General features: G+C 39.7%; 2 protein-coding genes across 2 annotated transcripts; both read left to right on the top strand.

Moving 5' to 3' along the window:
- Nucleotides 1-16: 16 nt before the first annotated feature.
- Nucleotides 17-15128, top strand: LOC135473966 (probable glutamate receptor). Its single transcript, XM_064753975.1, has 11 exons — nucleotides 17-112; nucleotides 869-1075; nucleotides 1941-2036; nucleotides 4008-4217; nucleotides 5408-5505; nucleotides 5954-6044; nucleotides 7281-7605; nucleotides 8375-8592; nucleotides 9043-9284; nucleotides 10393-10588; nucleotides 15021-15128. Exons 1-11 carry the CDS (start codon nucleotides 17-19, stop codon nucleotides 15126-15128), a joined length of 1887 nt encoding a protein of 628 aa, XP_064610045.1.
- On the top strand, nucleotides 14923-25206 carry LOC135461396 (uncharacterized). Its single transcript, XM_064738469.1, has 4 exons — nucleotides 14923-15447; nucleotides 19615-19719; nucleotides 21701-21838; nucleotides 24049-25206. The coding sequence occupies exons 1-4, from the start codon at nucleotides 15138-15140 to the stop codon at nucleotides 24282-24284; spliced, it is 789 nt and encodes a 262-aa protein (XP_064594539.1). The 5' UTR covers nucleotides 14923-15137; the 3' UTR covers nucleotides 24285-25206.
- The last annotated feature ends 2235 nt before the right edge of the window (nucleotides 25207-27441 follow it).

A 27441-nucleotide genomic window follows, 5' to 3' on the forward strand; every position in this document is an offset into this window, starting at 1 on the left:
TGTTTGGAGCAGTGACATGAATACGGAAGACTTCAAGAGAGCTCTACAGAGAATGCCAGCACGAATCGTCATCATGGCAGAGTCGAAGAGTGTAAGAGCAATATTCAGTCAGGTGAGCTGCTAAAATATCTATAGTAATTGCACTCTTAGCATTGCCATGAAATACAAATCGAATCATCCCATTTATATTTCTGGAAGTACATATATAGAGAGAAGGGTCCCACGCCCTCTTTATATGAATCCCCATCTTGATTTATTTATTTGATTGATGTTTTACGCCGCACTCAAGAATATTTCACTTATACGACGGCGACCAGCATTGTGGTGGGAGAAAACCGGGCAGAGCCCGGGAGAAACCCACGACCATCCGCAGTTTGCTGACAGACCTTTCCACGTATGGCCGGAGAGGAAGCCAACATTGGCTGGACTTACAGCGACCGCATTGGTGATAGGTTCCAAGGTCATTACTCTGCGCTTACGCGCTTATCAACTGAGCCACGGAGGCCTCGATTCCCCATCTTCGCACTCCCACTCCACACTGATACAGGTAGAAGCCATAGCCGATGTCACATTTCTGACCAACAAATCCAAACATGTCAATCAATATGATTAGTTAAGGAAAGTCTTGAACACTTACCGTATTTTCTTAGATAGAGAATTTCTCTGACAATGCTCTCTATTTGTTTGCTTTCCCCAATCTCAGCCAGGCCCCATGCTAACTGAGCGGCTTATATTGTCACAGCATGTTAATACCACTATCTTTTGTCCGGTCACGTTATGTACTCTCTGCACCGTCTTACTGTTTACCTCAGGATGGTTGATAAAATTTCTCAAACAGTCTCATTTTCCCCTTTTTCCTTTGATGCAGGTGGTTTTGTTAAACATGATGTCTCACCAAGACGCGTGGATCGTTATCACTGATAACATGGCGACAGAAGAGGCGTTGTTGTTGTTGTTGGGTCCCTCGTCTAGCGCTAACCTTCTCCTTGTGCAACCACAGAAATCCTGGTGTTCCTGCTGTTCGGAGAATATCCAACAAAGTATGTGTGGCAATTTGGAGAAAATCCATCTATCGGTGAGTATTATTACCATGTCGGGCTGACTTGGGAACGCTTACCGGTCTGTAGGCGTCTCATCAGATTTTAGGGCTGTCCATTACTAATTATCAAATAATATGATACATCCTACGGTGAGATAAAACGAAAGTCTGCAGACTGAAGTTAATATTTGTCAAGTGGTAATTTTCACCTTTTACCAGGAGCTTGACTGTTATAACACTCACTTTGTTTCTTTATGAATAGCCATTTATTGTACTGACCCTTTTTCCATCCTTCTCTTTTGTTTTTCTTTTTTTGTTTCTTTTTACGCCTCTGCATCTCCTAAGCTTTTCCCTCTGCTCAATGCAGCTTTCATCTGAACTATATACATGAGATCTATTTACATGAAGCTGACTGCAACTGCAATTTTCTCCCTGAGTTCGGCCAGTACATACGGTAAAACCTGTGAATGAGACAGTCGTCACATGAAATAACAAAACATGTGTTCTATATAATTTAAACTATATTCATGTGGTTTCTCAAAACATTGCACGTATGACACGGTCTTTGTTGTCTTCCTCGGCAAAATTGCAACTTTGATGCATTCGTATTTTATTTGTCATTGGTTTACCGCCTGAATTCTTAGTTATGAGACCAGTTCTATAGAACAAAGGAAAACATAATGGACCCTAGAAAGCAGAGCAATAAGTGTCTGAGGGTCAAACAGTGAGTTACTAAATGTGAAAGTTGGATTTATCAGAATGTCAAATGAATGATCTTACCGTATTGTGTAATCATCTAAGTTGTTACAGCTGCTAACTAACTGTGCGTGGTTGCAGAAGTATAATCTTCATCACCCGCGATTGTTTCTGTGTACACACCAACTTGTGAGTCTCATTCCAGATGATTTCCAGTCGATTGATAGAAGCTGTTTGTTTACTGCATTGGGCTTTCGATCGAGGGAATAAAGAACAGACATTGCCTCCACGTGCTGGACCAGTGAGTTCTTAACCACAAATGACAATCATACATGTAACGCAACCATCAGCAAACTCATTATCTTACTATCCTGTCCCTGTATGATTTATTTATTTATTTGATTGGTGTTTTACGCCAAACTGAAGAATATTCCACTTATACGACGGCGGCCAGCATTATGGTGGGAGGAAACCGGGCAGAGCCCGGGGGAAACACACGACCATTCCCAGATTGCTGGAAGACCTTCCCACGTGCGGCCGGAGAGGAAGCCAGCATGAGCTGGACTTGAACTCACAGCGACCGCATTGGTGAGAGGCTCCCACGCCATTACGCTGCGCTAGCGCGCTAATCAACTGAACGACGGAGGCTCCTCCGTGTAGGATGAGACATTTATGATAACGTTGATATCACGTATATACACGTCAGGGTAAACACACTTATTATAATACTGATGTGCCGTACTTATAGGTCATTTATTCCAATGTTGATATCCTTTATATATAAAGAAATATAATTAAAGCGTACAGCACAGTGAATAAAACCAGAGCAGCGACGACAGTGTGACGGCCTCTATTCATTTTATCTGTCAGGGTTTTATTCTAACTACATGTAAATGCACAAATAGCAGCAATTTACACGCCCCCCCCCCTCCCAGCACCATGGCTTAAAAGAAAAAACTTCTAAAATCGAAGTAGGCATCACTAAATAGACCACTTGAAAATATGCACAATATATACTTTTATTTATTTTTTTGTGATTGTTGTGAAAAGGCGATCAAATATCTGAATTCTATCGTGGGCTTTGTGGACCATACTATCCGACGATAGGAATTCTGACGTCACAGGAAGATTATTCAACTCTAATCACGACATTAAGTGTTGGAATAACTCATTTACTCATAAGTAATAGATTACTGAAATAGTGTTCCCAAAAATTCGTTCCGAAAAACATCAGGAAAAAAAGGTGATGTGACATCAGAGTTCCTAGATACCGTCAGTATGGCTCTTAAAGCCCACCATATTTTTCAAATATTTAAATGTCTTTATTATTTATTTAATTTTACTAGTGTTTTACGCCGTACTCAAGAATATTTCACTCATTCGACGGCGGCCAGCATTATGGTGGGAGCAAACCGGGCAGAGCCCGGGAGAAACACACGACCATCCGCAGTTTGCTGCAGGACCTCACACGTATAACGGGAGAGGAAACCAGCATGTCCTGGATTTGAACTCACAGCGAAAGGCTTCTGGGTAATTACGTTGCCCTTGCGCGCTGACAAAATGAGCCACGGATGTCCTTAAATGCTTTTTTAATTTTCTCTCAAAATCTGAAAAAAATAAATGAAAGTATTTTTATCCATAGTTTTCTCTTGTCTGTATGATGAACCTTACTTCATATTTTAGTTTTCTTTACATTAAGGAGAATTAGGTAAAAACAAAGATTACAGTGATGTTATTTGCAATTTATTAAACTTCACGGTCTAGAATTACTCTATGTTATCCATAAAAATGCTATGTTTTCATCACGTTTAACATTCGATCACAATAGAAGAATGCAAAACACTTTTATAATAATTTTGATATCACGTACATATGCCTATAGAGAAACACATTTATTCCCATTTTAATACCAAATACATGTAGAGTAAGACGTTTGTGCCAATGTTAATATCCCGTACAAGCAACCTGGGGATGGTCGTGGGTTTCCCCCGGGCTCTGCCCGGTTTCTTCCCACCATAATGCTGGCGGCCGTCTAATAAGTGAAATATTCCTTAGTACGGCGTAAAACACCAATCACATAAATAAATAAATATCCCGTACACACAGGGAAAAGCACTTGCGACAATGTTCATATCATGCAATGTAGGCAAAAAGCTCCGAATATCTTCGCTGATTTTGCAACCCACTCACCCACCGGTCTCCCATGGAAAGGGGGGAATTACATTGCCCGGAATGACTTATTTTTTGTTTGTTTCTTGCTGCTTTTTTCCAGATGTTCTCCCTTAAAGACAGTGTACTCCAAAAGATCATGGAAAGGAAAGTCACGTTCGATATTATAGAAATAAGTCATTTTCCTCAAACTTCTGCGCATGTGATCGGAAGATGGTCTGAAACCGTCGGCTTGGAGATGAGAGATGGAGGGAGTCTGTTTGCCGACATCGTTGATTTTGGTGGAAGACGACTGATCATTGCCGCAGATCCGGTATGTACAGCAACACCCTCTGCATCAGGGCATAAGAACAATAATAACACCTACACATAGGGAAAGACAGCTATGGCAATGGTGAAATTCAGTACCTTTAGGGAAGAACATTTACGAACATTTATCTCGTACGTTTAGGGAAAGATATTTATGACAATGTTAATATCCCGTAATTTTGGGGGAAGACATTTATGGCAATGTTGATATTCTGTACTTGTAAGGAAAGATATTTATGGCAATGTTGATATCCCGCACGTATAGGGAAGAACACTTATGGCAATGTTAATATTCCGTACTTATAGGGAAAGACACTTGTGGCAATGTTAATATCTCGTACTACAGAGAAAGATATTTATGATAACATGTTATCATTTATGCCGATGTTGATGTTCCATACTTATAGGGAAACACATTAATGACAATTTTGATATCCTATACTTTGACTTCCCATAGAGAAGCACATTTATACAGATGTTGATATCTTGAACTTCGTCTAGTGAAAGATATTTATGCTACCGTTGGTATTCTGCACTTATAGGGAAGGAAACAATATGCCCATGTTGATAGCTCACACTTATGAGCAAAGATATTTTTGGCAATGTATCGTACATATAAGGAAAGACATATATACTGAGAAGTTATGGACATCTATCGTCTAAAATGTGGACGTGCTCTATGCAAAGATGCCTGTCATTCTATTGTACCCTATAACCTCTCTCCAGCTGCACAGTTCTCTATACCAAAAATATAGCGTTACTAAGCTAGGATTATGTAGATGGATATATGATGACGATATGGCGTATGGATCGGCTCGGATTTCGTAAGTGACTATAATTATATATTATGCGCCGTCAGGCATGTCCTAGTAGTGCTACAAATGTGTATTTGTTTTCACATTTCACCTAGCATACACGACAATTTTACTGCCTTCCTAGATTGGTGAAAGAAAGAGGCCATGACAAATATAGCACTTTGATCTGCCATGAGCACCGTTCGATAACGCTACCTCAATAGCCAGAACCTCTCATTCCGCTCACTCCGCCAAGAAAGGCTTCACACTGATATGACAATAGTGCTCTAATGTTCAATAATCAGTGGAGTGTATGAAGTTCCAACATGCTGGGAACTGCCAATGTGCAATTCGTTATTTTCATATACATGAGAAATAATGTTTATTATCTTGATTTCAGAAATCACCACCATTTGCTCGCAAAGCTGAAGGTGACACGGAATTTACCGGATTGGCAGTTGATATTCTTACCTATTTAGCAGGAGCGCTGAATTTCACGTGTGTTTTGAGAAAAACTCTTCTTACTTTTCGTTTCCGTTACCAGTCCTTATATTTGCATAACATATATTTTATTTACGTTTACCAAATTATGACTTTGTACTCGTTATCAACCTTATGACATTATTATTTTATTGACCTTATATAGCTTCGTGTATTATATGTTGCTGTAGGTTCTCTGAACTCTATATCGTTGCCCTAAGGGTTGCTTGTTCGAGTCCAGCTCTCGCAGTTTGTGCTGCGGCTTCAAGTGAGGTTTACCAGGTATGTGACGAAGGTCGATGGTTTACTCCGGGCACCCCTGTTACCCCCACCCATAAACCTGACCGTCGTCATATAAGTGAAAAATTCTTGAACACCTCGTTAAACACCAATCAGATAAATCAAGAAGTGCTTTTGTTTAGGCTTTATTGCTGCTGACCTCTATACTGACTTTGTATCTCATCAGATATGATTTTGTCGTGTCCCCTGACGGTTTTTACGGCGTTCCAATGGACAACGGTTCCTGGACTGGCATGATTGGAATGATTCTGCGTGGAGTAAGTAACAGTGTATGTTTCAGTCCAGGTCCTTCTATGATCTAACCACACTAGTTTTGTCAGGTGCCCGGTGAAGAATAGTAGCCATGGCCGCTGAAATGGAATATTTTTGTATACGGCAGTTTTGTTATGTCATCTCCTTCATAAAACCTTCATAAAACCTGAGAATAAGTACATCATACTGCCTCGCTGATGGGTCATCTTTTCTTATTATTGACAGAAGCCTTGATAGAAGACAGAACATAGAGAAGTGAGTAAAACGGAAACAGTTACAACTCAGTAATAGACACTGATTCTATAGGAATTGTGTGGGATGACATCACAGTAGTCACACCTAAGTGATCGACAAAATCACATTCCCTGATTTACGTGATGAAAGAATCACTTCACGTCACATCTCATTTTATTGATAATTTATTTGTGTGGGAGGCCTTACTGTGACACTAGTTGAAAGGCTGCTAAGAAATAAAGGTGAGGCCGCCGAAATTATAGCATGTATATTTGTGGAGATCTCCTTTCGCTGGAGATTCACGACAAGTGCGTGAGGTGAGAGGCGGCAGATCGAAGGTGGGGTCCAGTAGGACTATTGTTACACATGATCTTGCATTATGTGCCTGTTTACCAGGGGGCATTGAAAACTCTGGCATATTTTCCTAGGACAATTGTCTTCAGCATATTTAAGTGATACAAGCTGTATGAAATGTACTGATTGTTTTGTTGGGGTTTTTTTTGCGTCAGTCAGGGATTTTATTCCAACTGTTCACGACAGTGCATTAATTTGTATGATCCAGCAGGCTTTCAGCACCGTGACTTGAGCGCCGTAATAAGTGGTCTAACGAGGGCTGCTTTATATGGCCAGAATACAATCCTGATAGAAGGTTTCCATAATGTACACGAGAGGAGTATTTCAACATTTTCATATGAACATCTGAGATAAGCCAAAACAGAGCGTTTCTAAATGTTTTCAACTAGATTCTGTTTAGAATTTCTCTTCTTTTTTAACCAAACCTTTGTCATGTCTGAAATAATTAAATGTATATTTGTATTTAAAGATGTTTTCAATATTTGGCATAAGCGTACACAAACACGGCTTTCGGTACTACGCTGACTTGTCAAATTGTGTTGTTGACCTATTTGTTACTGGTTTTAAAGTTTACTGACTAAATACGTCACAGCTTTGGTTTCGCTCATTTAACCAAGGAATGTTAGGCCTTGTGTTTCACATTTTTTTTGTAGGAAGCTGACATGGCCATCGGGCCGTTCACGGTAACACATCAGCGAGCAGCAGTGATAGACTTCACCACAGCCTTCATGCAGCAGAGTGTTGGAATCCTCACCCCTACACCGGCCAAGTCACCTCAGCTTTTCCAGTTCCTTAAGCCGTTTTCTCTTTTGGTCTGGATAATCATAGCCGCCTTCATAGCCCTGACAGGCCTCTGTTTGTTCATGATTAACTACAGCACTCATCTGACTTCCAGCAAGGCAAACATCAAGCACCGGCCCCAGGAGATCCGACTCTTGGAGAATATGGAATTGGTCATTAGCTCAATCTTTGGGCAAGGTATAACAAATATAGTCTCCAATTTAAAAAAAAAAGAATTTCTTTTTACCTAGGCCTGCTTAAAGCTTAGCTGTAGGGTATGTCAAATTTCACCGGTAATACGTGTGACCATTTGTCAACTGTCACACCATATCTGGTTTTATTCTCTGAATGACTTATATGTGTCTTTCATATTATTTTGGGGAGCCTACGTGGCCAAAGGAGGTAGCACGCCAGCGCGGCACAATGGTTTAGTAGCCTGCCTCTCACCCATGCTGTCGCTATGAGTTAAAGTCCAGCTCATGCTGGTTTGCTCCCTGGTCCAGGTTACCAGCAACCTGCGGGTGGTTGTGGGTTTCCCCCGGGCTCTGCCCGATTTCCTCCCACGATAATGTTGGCCGCCGTCGTATAATCGAAATATTCTTGAGTCCGGCGTAAAACAACAGTCAAATAAATGAACAAAAATCAATTATTTTTCTGCGATTGGGTAATTTAACTGAATGTATTCAGTTTTTACATGCTACAAGGCATATACATGGATCACGTAGCTAAACAACTGTGACAGTACAATGATATAGCTTGGGCAACCGTGAGTTTAATTCCTTGCTTACTCGATCGCTGTATATTAATAGTAAGAGTTATTAGTATTGAAAATTTTATGATGACCACAATATCACTTGATCAGTTGTTATCAAAGTCAAAAATGACACCCAGTATCTAATGTAGCCTCTACTTTGAACACTTAGTGGTAAGTAATTGCTATTATGCTCTTTCGCCATCTACTTTAAAGGCCCTACTTATCATCCGACGGTGCTGTCTGCCCGTTGCTTGTTGGGGGTGTGGTTACTATTTACGGAACTCCTCCTCTCCATGTACACCGCTCACCTGGCCGCTGTCCTGACCGTAGCCACACCCCTCAAGCCAATCGACAGCCTTGAGGACCTAGACAGTCGCGATGATATGACAATTTTGGTGGAATCGGGTACAAGTACATGGACATTGTTCGAGGTATGACTGTATATATATCACTGTTAACTCGGCGGGTATTCCCAAAGTGTACAAGGGAAAGTAATTCCGTTGAGAATCTGTAAAATCACATTTTCTCGTAATGCTAGGAGATGGTGGAAACCAGGAAACATGTATGTCTAGACACAGACCTTTTTACCTCCACTTTTTGTTTTCATTCACAATTTTAATTCATTTAATTCTCGGACAGGGTAGATTTAAGACTTGGACGCAAGAAGCTGTCAACAACTCCATCTTGTGTTGTCTTACACTATGTCACACGTGGGAAAGATCGCAATTAACTTGCTAGAAGTCGGTGGTATATTCCAGACGCTCTGGATGCATGATGGTTAAATATTCGTACCACTACATTGTTAAATGTGTTAAGTCATAGAATGGTATGCATCTCTAATCTAAATTTTTGAAATCGTGTTAATCTGTTTATAACTGCAGCAATCAAATCTAGATTTATACCGCTCCATCAATGCCAAAAAGAAACCTGTTGAGAAGTCTGAGATTGGGATCGACGCTGTGAAGAAAGGCGGTCATTGTTTTATAGGTGGCAGAGTGTCGCTGCAGTTTGGAGTGTCCGAATCGTGCGGGGAGATCCGGGTAGCCGAAGAACAATTTTTCAGCGGCTCATACGCCTTTGTGCTGCCCAAACTCTCCCCTTTCAAGAAAGCTATTAATTTTCGGTGAGTAAGTGGCTGGTTGTATGACACAGGACGGACTCCATTACAGCTTATTGGGTAGTCATTGACGTCCATAACCCTATAGCTAGTCTCCATGGCACATTGCATGTTACGTCATCTGTAGAAGGTCGCTACACCTAGTGGAGAAATATGTCAACGTCTTGGGTGGAAATTGGGAACTGAATCATGTAAAATCTAATGTAAACGGCCTCTACAAAGAACTAGTCACATCTTGAAATCGAATCTCCGTATTTAAAATCTACAATTTCGCTAATCATTGTTGCTATGCAGTTATGAAGCCACTGACCATTTTTATATTTCTAAGCAACTCTAAAACTATTACTATGAAACACATTGTTATCCTTTCACAAAACTCTCCGTTGTCGTAATTTTTTAAGTCTGTTTCAAGACAAACGCGTTTGGAACATTTTTTTTCCCACCATGCATCAGCCGTTTCTCAAACTTTGCTGCGCAATAGAGAGAGAAAAAAATACTTCGCTACGCAGATACGTTACATAATGTGTTGGCGATAGGAAAGTTGCATACTTGCAGGTAATGCACTTCTGGTGGTCATCATAAGCATCCCTTAATACTCGTATTTTAACAAAGAGAAGTATGCCATTGATTTGTATGGTAGTCCCCTTGTCTGTACTCCTCCAACAGATTGCCCTCTGGAGCCGCGTTACTTAATATTGATAGCGCGATAGTGAGGAATTATGGGAAGTCAGTTTTACTGCTCTCAATGAATCGAACGGTTGAGCCACAACTCTCTGGAAGTTGGTGACTTTGTCAAGCTAATATTGTAGAAGGTATATGATGCGTTTGGCTTCATTGTTATATTTCTTCCCACATTTACTCGTCTCTACATTTGAAACCAATAGTGATTCGGCTCAACGCGATTTTAGTGTTTACTTTAAAAACTCAATGTACAGTTCTTGCATTTAAAATATGTGAAAATAAATATTTTGGTAATTTTACAACAAAATAACAAATTTATTTGTACAGTTCATGAAGAAAGCTTTCTTATAGTGAGAAGAGGTATTCTGATATACCGCCATATAAAAGGATAACGAAAAATTGAAATAAAAAGCTGTTTGGTGTTTCCATACAGGATCCTTAAACTGGTGGAGTATGGAATTGTGAAGAACCTGAAAGACCAATGGTTTAACACAATCAATGTGTGCCCGCAGAGGACTCAAAACAGCGATTTTATCAGGCTAAGCATGAAGACGCTTGGAGGAGTATTCTTGACCTACGGAATTGTGGCTGTTTTGGGCGTTATTATTCTAATACTTGAAAAGATACGAGTCAGACTTGACTTGAAACCTTCTGCGCCTCCATCATGTCATGGATAAAGCTGCCGTTTATCACTCTACTACTGCCAGACTTCTGCCCTCAGACATTTTACTTTGCAGAGCATTTTCATCCCAGAAAACCGACGATGTTGAAGCTCAGAAACTACAGCTCAATATTATTGTCTAATCAAGCTGAATCATTTGTGGAATAATTTTCTCTGTGGTAATATCGGTGCATTCCCGTAATATGTATCATGCAAAGGACATCAAACATCAAAGCTAAGTACCCTATTGATAATTAACAAAGTACTAGTACCGAAATAAATATTGCCAGTGATGCTATCAGATGTTTAAAATACAGAGTCAGTTGTCACACCGAACACATTTGGGGGCATGGTTGCTTTCGGAGATAAAATTATGTGGTGGAATGATGTGGATCTATTTTGACCCACACGGGAGAGCTCTGGGTTAGTCGCCTTTCACGCCAGACGCTGGACAACAGAGATACAATTCTTTTCACCCAGGAGATCTCATCGGGTCGAAATAATGGAGAACACTGTTCTATCTCCCTGCCCGCAACAGCTGATAGTGTTGACACAGTATCGCTGTGAATGCGAGCAATTGATCTACCTATGGACTGTATGTATGTGTCGACTGCATAAACATTTTACGAAGAAAAACAAAAACCCTTCGGCGTACCAAAACACCAATGTACACACAAAATGTACTTTTTGAACGTGATATGATTTTGTTTTTTTTGTGTGTGTTTTACGTCGTCATTCATTGGTTTAGCAATGCTTGAAAAACTCATGTGAAATGGAAAATAAAAATGTAATTGACGCAATGCTATTTGCGATCAACAGTCATACAAGGATCCTCTGGCATGTAACTGATAATCTGATAGTCGAGAAACTTGCTAAGAGTTGTCGCCCTTCCTATGTATTACTACTTCCTTACTGAAAGACTCGTTGAGCAGATTCATAAGTTGTTATTACCTTCACTAAAGAGGCTATGTTTCTGCTGATATTTATCTGTCTCTTTATTTGCTGTCGCCGTGAGTTCAAGTCTAGCTCATGCTGCCGGGTCCCCCTCACCATAATGCTGGCCGCCGTAGTATAAGTGAAATATTCTTGAGTACGGCGTAAAACACCAATTAAATAAATAAACAAATCAAATAACGTACCAGAATAAGGCGTTAGAAGTGCCCGATTGTCTTATTTTGCTTGAGAGGTCTCGCTGGCTCCGATGGTTAAGCTTGCCCGTTGCGACCACATTCCAATAACTAGTGTATAAAGTGATAAATTCTTGAGTGCGGCAACAATCAAATAAATAAAAGTTTTTCTTGACAACACTGACACTCATATTTCGGGTGACTTTACCCAGGTAATCTTTCGCACTTCTTCACTATCCCTGTCTGGTTTGTATGTTTTCACCATCGATTCATGTACTATTGCATGCCTACATCTTTTATCATGTTAATGCGAACTCGCAGCGACAGTGACTTTCAGAACTTCACCTTGTGCGTGAAATCGTTCTCTCCAATGTCATACGCTATAGGTCGCTTAATTACTGTTGATTATAGTGGATTATAAGGATTATTACAATAAGCTATACCAATATATTGAGCACCTTTCAGGATTATCTTCAGACTGACAATTTCAAACTCTTGTGTATAACCCGTGTCAGTCGTGAGCATTTCATGGTCCGTTGCTCACAAAGAGGACGTTGTAGTCAGGATACATAGTTGTGCACTTGCAATTAGTCTATAATCTACGGTTTATGACTGGTAGCTTCCTCGCGTTCAGCGTGAAGGGGATAGTGCAACGACTGGTTGACCCGTATAAGTATAATGGCTCGGGCGGGGCAGCTTTCTTGCCTTCGGTAAGTCATCTCAGTGAAGCAGCACTAGATAAAAGAGCGGTGAAAATCCGTCCTGCAACAAAGAGGCACATAGTATACACTCTAAGGATTCCTTCGTCGTCATATGACTGAAAAATTGTTAAGTACGACGTTAAACCCCAATCACTCATTCACTCACTCACGGTTTATGACTGTACCATAATCCAGAGATAAAAATAACGAATGGCAGACAAGAATGAGACCTCATTCGAGTTCCCCGGAAATATCGCCAGAGTCTCGAGATTTTGCGAGTTAGAGGTCAGAGTTCGCAGAAAAGCATATAACATTAAGCTAGACTTGCATGAACGATATACGAAAGGAAGGAAGAGGAGCTTCCTTCCAGTTTCAGTTCATTGCTGGCGGGTCACAGGATAAAGTGATAGGCCTTCCCAAAATCTATCAAAAACCTTAACTAACTCACCGCATCCCATCTGTTGCGAGATTTCCATGGAACAAATAAAACTCATGGGCACTGGTAAACCTTTATTTTTCGTTTGCCCACATTGCGGAGAATGGTAATGAATGGACGTTTGGGTGACACTCATATTTCGGGTGACTTTACCCAGGTAATCTTTCGCACTTCTTCACTATCCCTGTCTGGTTTGTATGTTTTCACCATCGATTCATGTACTATTGCATGCCTACATCTTTTATCATGTTAATGCGAACTCGCAGCGACAGTGACTTTCAGAACTTCACCTTGTGCGTGAAATCGTTCTCTCCAATGTCATACGCTATAGGTCGCTTAATTACTGTTGATTATAGTGGATTATAAGGATTATTACAATAAGCTATACCAATATATTGAGCACCTTTCAGGATTATCTTCAGACTGACAATTTCAAACTCTTGTGTATAACCCGTGTCAGTCGTGAGCATTTCATGGTCCGTTGCTCACAAAGAGGACGTTGTAGTCAGGATACATAGTTGTGCACTTGCAATTAGTCTATAATCTACGGTTTATGACTGGTAGCTTCCTCGCGTTCAGCGTGAAGGGGATAGTGCAACGACTGGTTGACCCGTATAAGTATAATGGCTCGGGCGGGGCAGCTTTCTTGCCTTCGGTAAGTCATCTCAGTGAAGCAGCACTAGATAAAAGAGCGGTGAAAATCCGTCCTGCAACAAAGAGGCACATAGTATACACTCTAAGGATTCCTTCGTCGTCATATGACTGAAAAATTGTTAAGTACGACGTTAAACCCCAATCACTCATTCACTCACTCACGGTTTATGACTGTACCATAATCCAGAGATAAAAATAACGAATGGCAGACAAGAATGAGACCTCATTCGAGTTCCCCGGAAATATCGCCAGAGTCTCGAGATTTTGCGAGTTAGAGGTCAGAGTTCGCAGAAAAGCATATAACATTAAGCTAGACTTGCATGAACGATATACGAAAGGAAGGAAGAGGAGCTTCCTTCCAGTTTCAGTTCATTGCTGGCGGGTCACAGGATAAAGTGATAGGCCTTCCCAAAATCTATCAAAAACCTTAACTAACTCACCGCATCCCATCTGTTGCGAGATTTCCATGGAACAAATAAAACTCATGGGCACTGGTAAACCTTTATTTTTCGTTTGCCCACATTGCGGAGAATGGTAATGAATGGACGTTTGGGTGCACCCAGATATGGTATATCGTCTGTTGCTAATTGTTATCGGCGTGTTATGCCCTTGTTATAGATATACGTTTACATAACCGTGACTGTGCAGTGGCTCGTGTTACGACTAACAACTGATGATTACATGGTTGAATTTGAGTAGGTATACGAAGCACGGGCAGTGTTGAGCATTCCCCTGGCTGGAGAACACTGCTAAATTTCCCGAGCACGTGGCAATTCATGAAGAGTGAAGCGTACATCGCCCACGTGTGACAAGATCTTACTGTTATTGATATAAACTACACAGTTTTCAGGATTTCTGGAGTAAACGTTTATCCCTACGCCGTTGTCTGTTTATCCTTGTCCTTTGTCTAGTCAAATAATCACTGTAAAATAACTTTCAAGCCTCAGTCCTAGTGTTTAGCGTGCGAGCACTGCACGATGACCGAATAGCCTCTCACCAGTGCGATCGCCGTGTGTTCAAGTCCAGCTCTAGCCGACTTCTTCCCCGGTCATATACAGGGAAAAGCCAATCGGCGAATGCAGTAACTTATCCAAGAGTACTCCCAAAAGAAAACTAGTGACGTCTTCATTCCTCGTGAAGATTGTACCTTTCATTTTTTCTGTCCTACTTTATAGCCAGCATAGAAAGGAATAGCTGTGAGCAAGTGACCCAGCTCAAAGTTTTACGAGCTTTAAGCACACCAAAGGCAAACCATACACATATGGTTGCCATGACAACAGGCTGATCCCAGCGCGGGCTGCAAGGGAAATGCCTAAATCAATACATTTCAGTCTACACCGTTAACCGTCCATAGATTCTGCCAAGCTTTTATTCTAAAATTTTATAGAAGGCAATAGGTCAGTACGAGTGACCTGCTGAGAGAAGTCATGTCAGTTTGTCATCATCTGGTCCGAAAGTGTCGGACATCTGATCATTTTACAGGTGTTTAAGCCACCTGCTGAAGATGTTACCCACAGGCTAGACGAGACCGTAGAACAAAAAGCACAGCTGGTTGTGGCGGCCAATCCACCTCGTTGTGCTGACGTCTGAGGGCACGAAATGGCGATTTCACCCCTTCACATAGTTGTGCTGAATGCAGTGATATTTGGGGTCCTGGCAACCATCTTCACAGTGATCGCGGTGGCCACAACGGCATGGCAGGATTACAAGTGGGACTACAGCGCACTTCAAAAGTTAAACGACACTAACCACTGGCAAATAATTGAGCCATTGTCGAGTGATGGCTATTACATAGCTAAGCAAAAAGTGACGAACATACTGAACGATACGGAGATTACGGCATGGGTGGAGAAAGAGTTCTTGTACGACACGTATACTGGCGTCTGGCAGATCTGTAATTCTCTGTCCGGTAAGATTCGTCTCCCTGCATTCCAACATTAAATGTGGAGGAATTTCTGACGTCCGTTTCCTGTCAGGCTGATAATAATTTATTTAGCGCTCAGGATTATGAACCGATGCTTCCCGACACAAAATCGATAGTATCTCGTAAAATATTAACACATTCGCTCTCTCAGAACACATTGCCTATTAGATGTCCACATACGGGGATATAGTACATAATGCATGCGCCCTCCCCGGAAAATGTGATCCCGGAGGCGTGAAGGTACCAGTAACAATGCAATTAAACAAAACATTTGACATTTATAAAACATACAAAACCAGGAAAAACAGCAAATATATAATTCCCTTTCTAAACATGTACGATAGTGGAATATAACATTTTAAATTTTGTCTATTTAGTGTTCATGAGGTTAATACTTTGCAATCATTTAATACAAATGTGTTTTTTCACATGTTCCATACAGCTTTTTTTTACGATTACAGCACTGCACTTCATTAAAATTTGTCGTGTATAATTCTAGGAGTGAAAATACGAGGTTGAGTTTACTTTCCAACGGTGTGTTCTTTAAGTGATCTGTACAACACTAGCTTCCTCAATATGACTGTGTTCCCTATTTAATGATAAGAGCAGCAAACTCTCCAGCGCCTGGAACTTCCTGCTGTAGATATGCGATTACTGTAAAGACGCTTGTTTCGCGTTTCACAGGGTGATAGTTTCTAGTAGTTGTTCATCGTCATCGTATACACTGCTTAAGAACATCCAACTATAGGCTAGCCCTATTTACCTAGTAAATTAGATTTAAATCTTTAAAACTAAAGTTTGACTGCCACCTCATTTTAAGTTATAGGAAACCACACTCTTTTCAATACAAGGTTTTAAAGAAATGTACCAAATGTAGTAAATGACAGTTCAAAAAATAACTGGCGCTTCTGACAACCGACTGTTTCATAACATCAGGAAAATTTTACGGAAACTGCCGAAGATTTTGTTCATGAGGACTCATCACTTATACGAGTTAAATAGTGTTATTCGTCGTAAATTTTTTTGAATCCTGGTGTTAGCTCTGTTCCCTGGGGTACCCTTCATATCATTTTACTATTCGGTATATCTTCTCTGAAGACTGAAGCACTTTAAAGCAAGATCTCCACTCTGAGACATCAGCACGACATGGTCAAAAACATTGATAACTTAACAAACAGCACTACAGGCTATATCAAACACTATAAAAAATTGTTTTAAAAACATGTTAAAGAAAACCTATGTGTTTTCCTCGACATTTGAAGAGACAAAAAGATCTGAAACTGCAGACTCCCTTGAGACAACATTGTAGAATATTCTACGGTTACTCGTTTCTGTGGATAACGAAGACAATGAGACACAACAATGGCGAAGTCGACTTTCCTCCCCTAATAAGATGATATTGCAGTCACGTGCAAATATGTGGATACAAACGTGATTCCTTGCATCTAGTGTTGTCTCAACAAAACTAATTAAAGTAAAATCGGTTTTAATGTGTATGTACAGTTAAGGAACCAGTCCACTTTCAGAACCAGAACATCAACGAGACCTGTTCAGCTGTAATTAAGTTACCTACACTCCACATATTCACAACACATGTATTTATAAAAACACATGCACTAATGTGCAAACCCCTTGCTGTTTTTATTTGAATCCAGACATCTTGTTGATAAACGAGTTATATGCATATGGTGGAACTATACCATACGTTTTTATTAAAACATAGGCTGGCATTCTTTTTATAATGCCGACGTTTTCAGTAAATCATTTCAACGTTTACTCCAAAACACTGGTGTTATATAGAAAACATGTGACATGTTTACTAGAGTGGTCGACTTGCCGTTTTTATTTTAACATGTATATGCCTATCAGTTTATGCTGTTTATTATTTAATATTCCTTTTAAGATTATTTTAATATGGTGACAGGTAAACATTTTCTACCTACTCTTTGATTTGTGTACTCAAAACCCTATAACATAACAAAAATACCCGACTGGTTGATCATGAAGTGGTTAGGACTGACACAACATTCACAGTGAGCATATATCCCAGCGGGTTATTGGTATTATGCTGACGCATGTTGTATTATGCAAAAGTTAACTTGACCGTGTGGGCTGAGTGAAAATAAACGGGAAAAGCCACTCAACAAATGTACCTATAGTATTAATAAAACATTGATATTGCTCTTCACTTTTTGTAACAAACAGATTCCATCGACTATATGTTAATCCATTACTTAAGAAGAGAGATTCAATGCGCATGGGCAAATGTATAAATAGTCTATGAAAACCGGTTTGTCTTTGAAATTGATCTGTAGGGATGTGAGCTATGAGAAATTTTTTTTTCAAAATTCTGACATTTGTGTTTCACCACAAATACCTCTAGGTAGATATACTGAACTGGTGAATATTGTTTACTTATAAGCAGTATTACTGGGGGAAAGCGGAAATTAATCTGTCCGTAGAGAAATGAAACATAAACTGAAAATCAATATCAGAAGATAAACAGAGAGGCCTTGCCATTGATTTAATTTCTACCCACTAGTGTTGCGATACATCCTTCGTGTCTAGTTAACGGGTTGAGATGAATTAGTACTTATAACTTATTCAATAAGTAACTGGGTAAACACATATCAGTACGATAACTTGTACGTAAGCTGTAAACATCTGTATTCTTTTATTTCCACCATGTGAAACGTTTCAGATGAGATCTAATATGTATTAAATTTCATTCAGTAGTATATTGAAATCAAAAACCCATTTGGAAATGGTCAAATGTTTGTTTTCATTGAAAACAAAACTCGAAAATGCCAATTCATTTCTCAGGTTCTGAACAGAAATTCGATCATATTACATATGGATCCTTTTGTAAAATATTTCAAAATGAGTGAAACGCTTTAAAACATAGCTATATGTTGGTACACCGTGGATATAAATGGCGTCACCTCCGTGCTTTGGCTTGAAATAGTTTATGTAGTCCTCTACAGTCCATGTATTCATAGATCTGTATCGGTTTAGCATGTGTATATTAAATAGCAAAAACCTGATGTGAAGTCACATGGTCACTGTACAATCCAATTTTAAATACATTTTACTCAGTTATTTGATTATTTGATAAAATAATCTATCAAACTATTTTCTGGACAGTGTTTTAATGTCTGACATACATGTATATTCGCATTTAGCCTTTATTTGCACTTTAGTAACACATGCCCCTTAATGTAAGTCTCTTTCATGTGTTCGTATGGCTGGATCATGTGCCATATTAACATGTTAGTTATAGACCACTTTGCCTTCTCCAAAATCTGAGATATAAGTCCTCCAGCAGGGATAAGTGAGAAGTGTGTTATTGTAGATTGGCCAGGTGGCCGGCATCAGGGATATACAGCCAATGTTAATAAGGCTTGTTCTCCTCCAGGCGCGTTATTGACTTGCCATTACCTCCTTATTCCAGTGCTCAGCTGTGCCTCTTGACACTCCTGGTAACAAATCAGTCTGACCACCTACCTGCATATCCACATCATCTCTTTCACATCGTTTCAATGCACGCTCTGTGATTTTGGTAGTCATGACACTGCAGTAAAACTACCACCCATTCTGAAAGTATGTACACCATGGGTATGTCTTTACATATTGGTAGTGTATGTTTTGATACGATAATTATAAATATATTCAACAAAGTGAGAGGTTATAAAAAAGCGGAAGTTTAAAAAATTGCACCAACACTCTATTTCCGGAAATTAATCTCAAATATCTTTACAATATATCAGTTGCACCCATGTGCAAAACTCAAGCATCCAAACATCAAAATTTTAAAAAAGACATGTATTCGTTAATAAGCAAGACAAAATGACCTTTAGACTGTCCCATAGACCTGCTCGTATACATCCAAAAATTATATCACAACCATAATGTCTCTCACTTGTGTTATTTCTTGCAAAAACAAAAAACGTATACCTATTAGTTAATACACTCATCTCATACGTAGAGCTTCAGTGAATGTTATATGTGTCGCTTTTTCAGACGCCCAAGGTTAAAAGGTATAAAAGGTAATAAACTTTATTCGGATTACGCTGTGCTGGCGCGCTAACCAACTGAGCCACGATGCCCCCTTCCGTCATTAATTAGAACAATAACTGTGCCTTTTATCCACAGACGAAGCCCTTCAAGCCGTCGGGAAGAATTCCCGGTGCTTCGGTTTTGTGACAGAATATAACAAGGAAACAACACAGTTTGATGAAAACGGGAAATGGTTGGCACGTAAGTATTTGCTGCTTGGTGGTGAAACATGATACATTCACAATCATATATGATGACACTAGTGGGAAAGATGCTACTAGCATGTACAGGAAAGCGAACGGTATTTGCTACATATGGTCCAGGATCAGTAACGGAATCTAGGCGAATCTAAACAGTGGTTAGGACAATCCTATGGGAACATTATAAATCGTTCGTCATGTGACACATTTTCTGCTGTTAAGTTCTGAAACACTAACACATTACGGCGTGAGGAACACAGAGGAACTCTCTTATCGGCTGATCGAGCCTGAGACAAGCAATCACCACTGTCAAACATTACACCTAGAGAATGTTTTGGACATGGAACTGTGACTCTTCCTACATGCCTTATGCAAGTCTAACATTTTATTGTTAATGAAAATGAAATATAAGAAGAGTTTCATGGGGTTATTTTTGATAAAGGTATGTGTTGACGATTGATAACAACAACAACAGTCAAATTTCAGTGACAGTGATTATTCTGGTATAAAAATGTACTCAATGTTGGTTTAAAGCTCATAGCTCATGAAACAGGTACATAATTCTGGAGTTTCTATGTTCTTACCTCGGTTAGAAGCCATTTAGATATTTATTTCCGACCGAAATGATTCACGTCACTTCGTCGCGGTTTGCGAAGTTCGCCATGATTAGCATTTCGGATTGGAGGCTATGTAATCTAGAATTGTGATAATTACGAAAACGGCTCATGTGTTATAGTCTGATAGATGGTCCTGCTGTCAAGATCGAAAACAAAGACCAGAGCAAAAGCAAAGGCAAGATCAAGCCAAGCCACAGAGGATTAGTTAGAAGATATCACAGATGTAAATTTACAGCATAGAGATTTGCCAGGGATCGCCGATCCTACCAAGAGGAGGCTATCGTGATTGACAGCGGGCAGAGGTAGTGTATTCGATCCTGCGAGAGTTTCGCGGGAGATCATTAATTTTCAGTATATTAAAGGATTTAGTGTTATGCTGAGGGGACTGTGATTATATGATTTAAACAGTTCCTTCTCTTGCATTAAACTGTACCTAAGGATAACGGTTAGATAGAAATTCCAACACATATAACTATGGTAATATTTTTAAATTACTAAAGACTGTTCACCGTCTGTAGCCGCGTCAACAAGCCGCCCAGAGCTATTCCCCCTGAAACTATTTCTCACAAACGGTATTGCTGATTCTGATGAAATATTTGATGATTTGACTGTATATATGTAAACAAATGGATTCCACTGGTTAGTGTTCGAACTGAAAAACAAATCTTCTGGTCTTCTATTATGCTGTTCTTGCTGATCCACTGAAATAAGTCGTAAGACTGAGTTCTCTTCCAAGAGTTGTACTGGAACAATACAGACTGGGAATGTATTTGGCGTTATAAATAGAATAACAGCATTGAAATAAATGATTGGAGTATTGAGAGTAAATCCATTTTTCTGTAGCGGTGTTTCCAAATACCCGAGGTAAATATCGATCTCACACGCTACCAAAATATAAAACTTTTTTTTTTACCTCGATAGAGATTAACTGGTGATAAATAGTGGGGCAGAGCAAAGCCTACATTCTTAATCTTATAGGTCATAAGACTGGGTTTGTTTTTTTGTTTTGTTTTTTTTTTTCAATCCACTACACTTCTCAATCTGTGGATGAATACGGCGTGGCGTTTAAATAAGCCACAATCATTCATTCTTTCGATGGGCAGCTTGAAGGCAGCCCAGAAGTTTGACAATACCAAGTCATTTGTCATTTGACCTGTTGGTGACACTATGGTGTGTTCTCAAACATGATACCTCCATTCACTGCCAGATACAAATGACTGAATAGGTGTGGCGAAATGCCGTCAGACACATTTGTAAGCAACATTACATTGCACAGCCCGGTCACAGATGTCATTGTGAATCTAACCTGGATCTATTTCCACCATTTGGTAACAATCTTCGCTTTGTTTTATTTGTTTTTACAAGGTATGCACAACTCAGCCGCCACGTGTTTCATTGTGTCTCTTGTTTATCTGTTCGGGGCATTGGTGATAGGAGCTATAGGCATCTCCCGGAGACAAGTTTCAGTGTGTATGCTCACGGGAGTTCTCTATGTACTCGCAGGTAAGGTTTGTCTGACCGTCTACGCTCATGTCCATACTCAGAGACAAGTGTCCGTGTGTATGGTCACGGGATCCACTATGTGCTCTCAGGTAAGGTTTGTCTGATCGTCTCCACCCATGTCTGTACTCAGAGACAGGTGTCCGTGTGCATGGTTACGGGATCCACTATGTGCTCTCAGGTAAGGTTTGTCTGATCGTGTACACTCATGTCTGTACTCAGAGACAGGTGTCCGTGTGTATTGTCATGGGATCCACTATGTACTCCCAGGTAAGGTTTGATCGTCTACACTCATGTCTGTACTCAGAGACGGGTGTCCGTGTGCATGGTTACGGGATCCACTATGTGCTCTCAGGTAATATTTGTCTGATCGTCTAAATCCATATCTGTTTTAGTGTGTATGCTCAGGAGAGTTCTCTATGTACTCGCAGGTAAGGTTTGGTAAGGCACTAGATAAAAGAGCGGTGGAAATCCGTCCTGCAACAAGAAGGCACATTACATACACCCTAAGGATTCCTTCGTCGTCATATGACTGAAAAATTGTTGAGTTATACGTTATACCCCAAGCACTCACTCACTCACTATGTACTCTCAGGTAATGTTTGTCTGATCCTCTACACCCATGTCTGTACCCAATCCTGTATGTATTCCCAGGTGAGGTGTGTCTATTCTTCTACACTGGTGTCATTACCCAGAGAAGGTGTTCGTATGTATTGTCATCGGTCGGTCTCCACAGTAAGGTCTCCATGTAGTTTCAGGTGGAGGTGATTTTTCCATGATATGTTTGTGTGCAGTCAGCGTTGTGGATTATGGGTATAGCGAAGTCTTATTTGAAGCGCTCCAATCGATTTTCACTTCCTAGTAATGGCAATTAAAGAATAATTGAATAGATGATATTTCAGGTTACAGAGCTAGATTAACCCGGTCCAAAGGCATTTCGACATGGGTCAACAAAGACCTGCCATTGATTCATCGATAACCCATACCGTCGCTGTTGACGATTAGCCTGCGGTATCAAACCAAGCACGACAGTTTAACGTGCAGGTTAAACGCGATGCAAAGTAAGTTAATTCAAAACAGACTCCGACGTCTACTCAGACATAACTATTGGACCACAAACACAAAATGTTTTATTTATTTCAGATATGGTTTTATTCTACCAGTTGATTACAGTGATTAAATTCTATAATCATATCTTAGGAAAGTTATCCTATGTTTTTACGGTTATCATGATCGTTAGGGATTTTAAGCATTACAGATAAACCAATTATTTACCTTTCCTTGGTCGAATGTTTGAAACTTTGTATCTTTACTTTTATATTTCGTTATGAAACTAGTTTGATAACAGCAAGTTCAATTTTGAACAAAATAAAATGTTCCACAAATCAAACATGAACTGTAGACAGCGTAAAATTACGCGAAGAAAATTTCACCGATTTCTGAAATTGTTGGTTTCATCATCCTGCTATTTAGCATTTTGTATTATGTCACTGTTATAAATGCGTAAACTGCCTCGGCCTTTTGGGTTTTAGCGCAGCATAATGACCCAGGAGTCTCTCACCAATGCGGTCGCTGTGAGTTCAAGTCCAGCTCATGTTGTCTTCCTCTCCGGCCGTACGTGGGAAGGTCTGCAGCAACCTGTGGATCGTCGTGGGTTTCCACCGGGCCCTGCCCGGTTACCTCCCACCATAATGCTGGCCGCCGTCGTATAAGTGAAATATCCTTGAGTTCGACATAAAACAACACTCAAATAAAGAAATAAATCACAGTGGCTGGGGCTACCAGAACTTAGCTATCGATTGAAACTATACTTATCTACGATGGAGAAAGAATTATATATTAAGTTGATGTGCCAGGTTCCAGTGTTAAAACGTACTTAAACGACATCGTCGCTTAGGCGGGCGTGCTGCGACTCACAGGATCCATTCTGTCACGTTGCCGTTATTATAGAGGCTGGTATAGTGTACTAATCAACTAATTCGCCTGATGAACGAAGTTAGTTGAAACGAATTGCAAGCGACATGTGATTCCTTTTAGTGAATAATACAGAAATGGGAGCACTCAAGCCTTAAGCCTTAATTTTGTGAATGTTTCTGTCTTTTTTCTCCCAGCTGTATTCTCGATATTTACGAACTTGGCAATTTTTCACAGTACTGTGACAGTCTATTATTTGTGCTTCAGTTGTTCATGTTTCTTCACACTTTTTATTCCAGCTGTGTTTTCGGTGTTCGGCCTAGGGATTTTCCACAGTAAGAACAACAATGAGAAATATGAGTGCTACGCTCTGGAAAACATCCCAGAAGACCTTTGCTCCGCCCGAACGGTCACTGTCCTCTGGTCGCTTACTCTGGGCTGGGTTGGGGTTGCCTTCGCTCTCATCGCCTCCTCTTTCTGGCTATTTCTGGTACGAGCGCTCAGAGTCATCAGGGCCAAGACGATAAACATATAACCTTCTGTGGACAAGTGCTATCGAGTGCTGTACCAGGCCGCTTATTGACCAAATCCTTTTCAGTACGTAGTACGTAACAGCCGTAGAGTACGTCAATATCGCCTCAACAATAAATCTCTTAGAACTGTAATCCTCAAGACTTACAGTGTATATGTACTTAATTTCTAGTACAAGAACGGTGGTAAATCCCTTACTTGACCCACCGAATTTCAAATAAGCGCGAATTAATTCCAAGCCAGTAAATCACAACGCTAAAAATGAGCATCCCATAAAAGCTTTTGTGGGTCATTTAAGCATAATGAATGTATGTTATACGTAGAGACAATCCCGAATGGAACTGACAACCATTCTAAAAATAAAGCCAACTGTTAACGTTTGTATGTACTGTTTAAAAGTCATCGAAGATTACTAGAAATGATCCTTAAAGTTTTGCAAGAGAGGGAAATTAATAAGAGTAACTTGTTGAACTGAGTAAGACTTTTATATGAAACACTTAACTTTAGATATGAATCGTTTAACTCATTACTTGTGTGTTTGTGCAAGTACAATGTTTGAGTTATTATTTTATTCGAGGCCAAGTTTTGTTAAACTGATGCCTGGCCTTATAGAACTAAAGCTTTTAAATGTAGCATTTGTTTGTTCACAGTGCTGTTATGAAAAGTATATCTTGTCCAAGCATGGTGGTAAGATCACACAATCTCCGCCACAATCCACCACCTTCAACCACCACGTTGTGCTGACATACCAGTTATAAAACAAAAATCAACCAGTAATGATATAAAACGTGTTTTTTTTTTTTTTTTTCATTACTGGTGGATTTTTATTTCACGACTGGTTCCGGTTTATTACAAGTCCCGTGTAGTTTATCATCTTACACAACAGGGCACAACAACATACATGTACAATCGTTTGGTTTCTATCCTCCACTGCAAGAGACATTGTTTATCCATCGTCAGTTTTGCTTTGATTCCCTATCATATAAAGGCCAACATTCATTCACGTTATATATACATTTATAACGTACAGTATATGGAACTACTCAGGCTAAATTAAGTATAACTTATCATTCCTGGCAAATCTTGCCAAGTTTATCAACAACGTGAAGCTAAAAGCTCAGGCAGTCATTTTTCTGCCCAATGGAGTCATCACAATGATAGTGTTAGCCAACAACGCTTCAAAGTACCTATCTAAACAAACACAACGTTGTCCTAAACCCAAAAGTCGATAATAACACCTTTTCAATGCGCAGTGTGTAGTATAAACATTTATATTTCTTGCTGGAACATACAATGCTATTTAACCTATTCAGATGATAGTCAAATCTTTATATACTCAGCATGACCAACAGTTACACAAATGACCTGTCTTTCTCCACTCGTCAAATAAAACATAAAGAAACTAAAAAAAGTATATCTAAACTCGTATATACGCAAAATAAAGAACAATAGACGTGACAAAAGACATGTCCACTTCAACAGCTACTATAATCGGCTCGGCAGAAGCTCAATCGATCGTAAAAGGGTAATGAAGGTAACTCGTGACTGTTATGTGAATTACTTTTAGAAACGTTTCTCATCAGTATACATGTATATCACGCCCATCGCGATTTGGTTGCTATGCATTTTCACCTTTCATTTCATTGCCCATGAACGCAGCAATGGATATACAAGCAGCTTTTACAAGCAACTTTTGCCATGTGACAGGCGTCACGTGATCCGATGGTGCTTTTTCATTGGTTAACACGTACAACTTGTTGGATGAAAATAATTATATTTCTTGCAACTCGCATGCAACATATTGCATACACTTAAAATTGCTGCAATTTCCTGGTTTACACAACGAGTTGTATGCAATTATTTGCATACTGTGAACGGGCAATTAGGTGAATATTTATTTTGTAAAGCGTCACGCCAAGTCACACGTCACAAGTCACGCCAAGTAGTGAGTTTGATAGAGGCAGGCGTAACCTTTCAACGCTCTCCATTTGGACTAATCCACTTTAACAGTGTGCGTTTTTGGATTTTCGTGTCGGCTCCATTTCATGTTGCCTGACAAAGAAGCAAAATAAGCTAAGTAAAACCAAAATTTTGGTCAAACTCGAAGCCCATCCACTAGTACGTTTCAAGTTATTCACACTTTCTTCTTTTGTGATTTGTATAATGCAAGACGAAGTTACGTGTACTTACCTTTCTTGTTCATTATAAGGAGCAGGTCATATATTGCTCAACTTGTTAAACATCCTCTCCCAACTCTTCATATTTTGTCACCAATACATGTACTTTATGACTGGTTTCCTCCATGTCACATTATACATATATAATACCAACAGCGAAGTTGAAACAAGATTTAAGAAATCAATTCAATTCGAATTAGACACCAAACATATTAAGCAATATCTTTGATGTGAAAACGGCGTTTCATTATTTCTCAACCTTTTTAATTGCTGACTATAGACCCATAGTATGTGCAAATCGTTCAGCGATTTCGCAGTTCGGACGTTGCAGTTCGGAAGTCATTCTGGTCACACTGATTTCTCAGCAATCACTGTGTTATTGATACACTGCACTATAATGTCTTAATTATTTGTGCGTAGACAAATAAAAACAGTTTGTTTGGTTACACACATGACGGCTGTATTCAGGCTTGTTTACATGCTGGCGGACTCCCTGCATGTTACCATGTAGACTGACTAGCTCATGTTATATAACCTGTAGTGGGTATCCATACGGCCTAAAACTTCCCCTCCTTTTTTGAATAACTGCTTAACCCAAATTACTCGTTGAACTATAGTAAAATTTTTACGAAATCTTTTGGAACTTTGAAATTAAAAACCATGAGTTTACAGATTTAGTCAACCTATTGTCCGTAATAGTGAATTCGTTGCACATTTAAGAATTCAATGCGTTAATAGCGCCCTTTAAAATTACTTGAACACAATTAATACAATTTCGCGAACAGTCAAAACAAATGCACTGGATCAAAACAGTTCAAGCTGAAACTGTCAGTAATTAAAATATCTTAAAAGTTCAAATGAATTGATCACACGCATTTCACTCGATGCAAATAATTTTCACATGTCAGTGTTGATGTAAAAAATAAATTTCACTAAGGAAATTCACATTCCAGCAAATCACACATAGTCAGACAGATACGCGGG

This window comes from Liolophura sinensis, chromosome 1, assembly GCF_032854445.1.
Source record: "Liolophura sinensis isolate JHLJ2023 chromosome 1, CUHK_Ljap_v2, whole genome shotgun sequence".
Lineage (NCBI taxonomy): Eukaryota > Metazoa > Mollusca > Polyplacophora > Chitonida > Chitonidae > Liolophura > Liolophura sinensis.